Raw genomic sequence first — 2,500 nt, 5'->3', positions numbered from 1 at the left:
TCTCTCTTTCTTTCTTTCTTTCTCCCTCTCTCTCTTTTTCTCTTTCACTCTATCTCTCTCTTTCTCTCTCTCTATTTATCTCATTCTCTCTCTCTCTATCCCCCTCTCACTCCCCTTCTCTTTCTCTCTCTCTGCCTCTCTCTCTCTCTCTCTCCCTCTATTTCTTTCTCTCACTTTCTCTCTCTCTCCCCCTCTCTCTTTCTCCCTCTCTCTCTCCCCCTCTCTCCCTCCCTCTCTCTCTCCCTCTCTCTCTCCCTCTCTCTTCCCCTCTCTTTCTTTCTCTCTCTTATTCTATCTCTCTCTCTCTTTCTCTATTTTTATCTCATTCTCTCCCTCCCTCTCTCTCTATCCCTCTCTCCCCTTCTCTTTCTCTCTCTCTCCCTCTCTCTCCCTCTCTCTTCTCCTCTCTTTCTTTTTTCTCTCTTACTCTCTCTCTCCCCTCTCTCCCCCCTCTCTCCCCCACTCTCCCCCCCTCTCTCCCCCCCTCTCTCCCCCTCTCTTTCTCTCTCGCTCTCTCCCTTCTGTCTATCTCTGTGTTTGTGTTTCATCTTTGAAATGAAATAAATCAGAACAATATCACGCTAATAAATTTTGTGATCTAGGAATACTTTTACTTTTCTTATCTTCATCAAGTGTTTCAAGTAAGTCACGCTTGATAAATGGACCTAATATATAGTATGTTATTTTTATTCCTAACGGAATTTCGTTGAAATCAGAATTCAACACAATCAATTGTTCAATACAATCAGTTAATCGACATATGTAAGTATCCACAGAAATGATTTTCATGAACAATAGTTGAAGATCAGACAGAAATATCAGAGTATGTGAAGGTTGCAACGTATAGTAGACTTCTAACTATAACATTAACCCATTGATACTTCCACGGATATAGTTGATACTAACCCTGCTTAAAACACTTATAAACTCACGCACACACACACACACGCACACACACACACACACACACACACACACATACATACACACACAAACACACACACACACTCACACACACATATATATATATAATCTAAAAGACATGGTTAACAGACTGCCATTACCACACACATATCAGTTGCTTTGTGTGGTCTACCAAGGTGAGCCTATGTTAATTAAATAACTTTGAGCGCTACCCTTTTTTCAACACAACTTTTGTTCATCCAGTTGGTTTGATGACCATGAGCTGGGTGTGTGTGTGTGTGTGTGTGTGTGTGTGTGTGTGTGTGAGAGAGAGAGAGAGAGAGAGAGAGAGAGAGAGGGGAGAGAGAGAGAGAGAGAGAGAGAGAGAGAGAGAGAGAGAGAGAGAGAGAGAATCCACAACCGTCTCCGATAGGACTAACCTAGAGTTACAGAGGGGGTGGGGGGTAAAAACTCTCCCATGATAACAAACAACCTCAAAGATATCTCGGGAAATTCTTGCTCAGATTCAGTCTGAGCTCCTGACTCCGGTAACCAGTGTTTTAGCGACTACCACATTCAAGCAGGATTTATGTACTTATGAAAATCACTATTCCGTTAGAGAAGAAATATGCAGTACTCGTATCAATGTTGCTTCTTCTATGTCTACAGCCTAGCAAAACTGCACCATCCGTGCTGCTTCTAGTTCGTCCGTCAAAACACAAAATGCGATAAATAAGTTGCAAATGTAATAATTCTGTCATGATTTTTTAAAGTGCAATATGCAATGTTTTATTTTTATTTTTATTTTTTACAGGAGGGCCAAATAAACTAAATGTCGTTACTAAGAAAAACAAATTCTTTGCAAACATCATTTTTAAGAATACATTTTTGACGATAACTTCCTTCTTATCTAAAACGCGAATGTTGTGTTCTTGTTTGTGACGATGTAGCCGGTGTCTCTCATCTTAAACGACATGGTAAACTTTACAACAAAACAAAACAAACAACGCCGCTTGGACACTTAGGCACAATATTCTTGTAAAGATGAATAATGCTTCTTAGTTGTTAAGCTGTGAGAAATCTACACAACATCATTTTACTCACCAAAAGGGAAAACAAATCCTTAAAAACAAACCCATTTTCTTAATGTCGCTAGTGTTGAATGTTGTTTCAGTACACAGTTTTTGTGCGTGCAGACGGGTCATCAGGCAATGTTAGTGATTTTTTTAAATGTAGGCGTTTTAATACAGCTGTGGACACAATTAAGATTCATTAGGAGGCGGGTTCTGACCCTGCCTACCAGGACGAATCCAGGCTGAGAGGGATACAACATCCCATCCCAGCAGAAAGACCGAGATTCTCGATAACTATTCTCCTCTCTAGGGAATTGAACTCGGATATCATGTGTGGGATAACTGCGCGGCTAACCGCTACACCATAGACATGTTAGGTATTGACGTTAAGAAATGTAGCTAGTTCATGAATTCGTATATACATAGTATTTAGAAGTATTGATGCTTCCAATCATTTCTCTAATCTTGATTTCTCCTTTCTCTTCTATTTCAGATGGAACTTCTGGCCGACAGAGGCAACTGGG

General features: G+C 40.4%; 1 protein-coding gene across 1 annotated transcript in view; it reads left to right on the top strand.

The window, feature by feature from the left end:
* LOC101861388 (serine/threonine-protein kinase Aurora-3-like) overlaps nt 1-2,500 on the top strand; it is a 4,551-nt gene that overhangs the window by 894 nt on the left and 1,157 nt on the right. Inside the window, exon 2 of the mRNA XM_005106848.3 lies at nt 2,470-2,500. This exon is cut by the window's right edge and continues 1,157 nt beyond it. Within this exon, the coding sequence (XP_005106905.1) occupies nt 2,470-2,500 (31 nt within the window). The remainder of the gene's footprint in view (nt 1-2,469) is intronic.

This window comes from Aplysia californica, unplaced genomic scaffold (assembly GCF_000002075.1).
Source record: "Aplysia californica isolate F4 #8 unplaced genomic scaffold, AplCal3.0 scaffold00558, whole genome shotgun sequence".
Classification (NCBI taxonomy): Eukaryota; Metazoa; Mollusca; class Gastropoda; order Aplysiida; family Aplysiidae; genus Aplysia; species Aplysia californica.
Note: the sequence above shows the minus strand (reverse complement) of the source record. Positions and strands in the feature narration are given on the sequence as shown.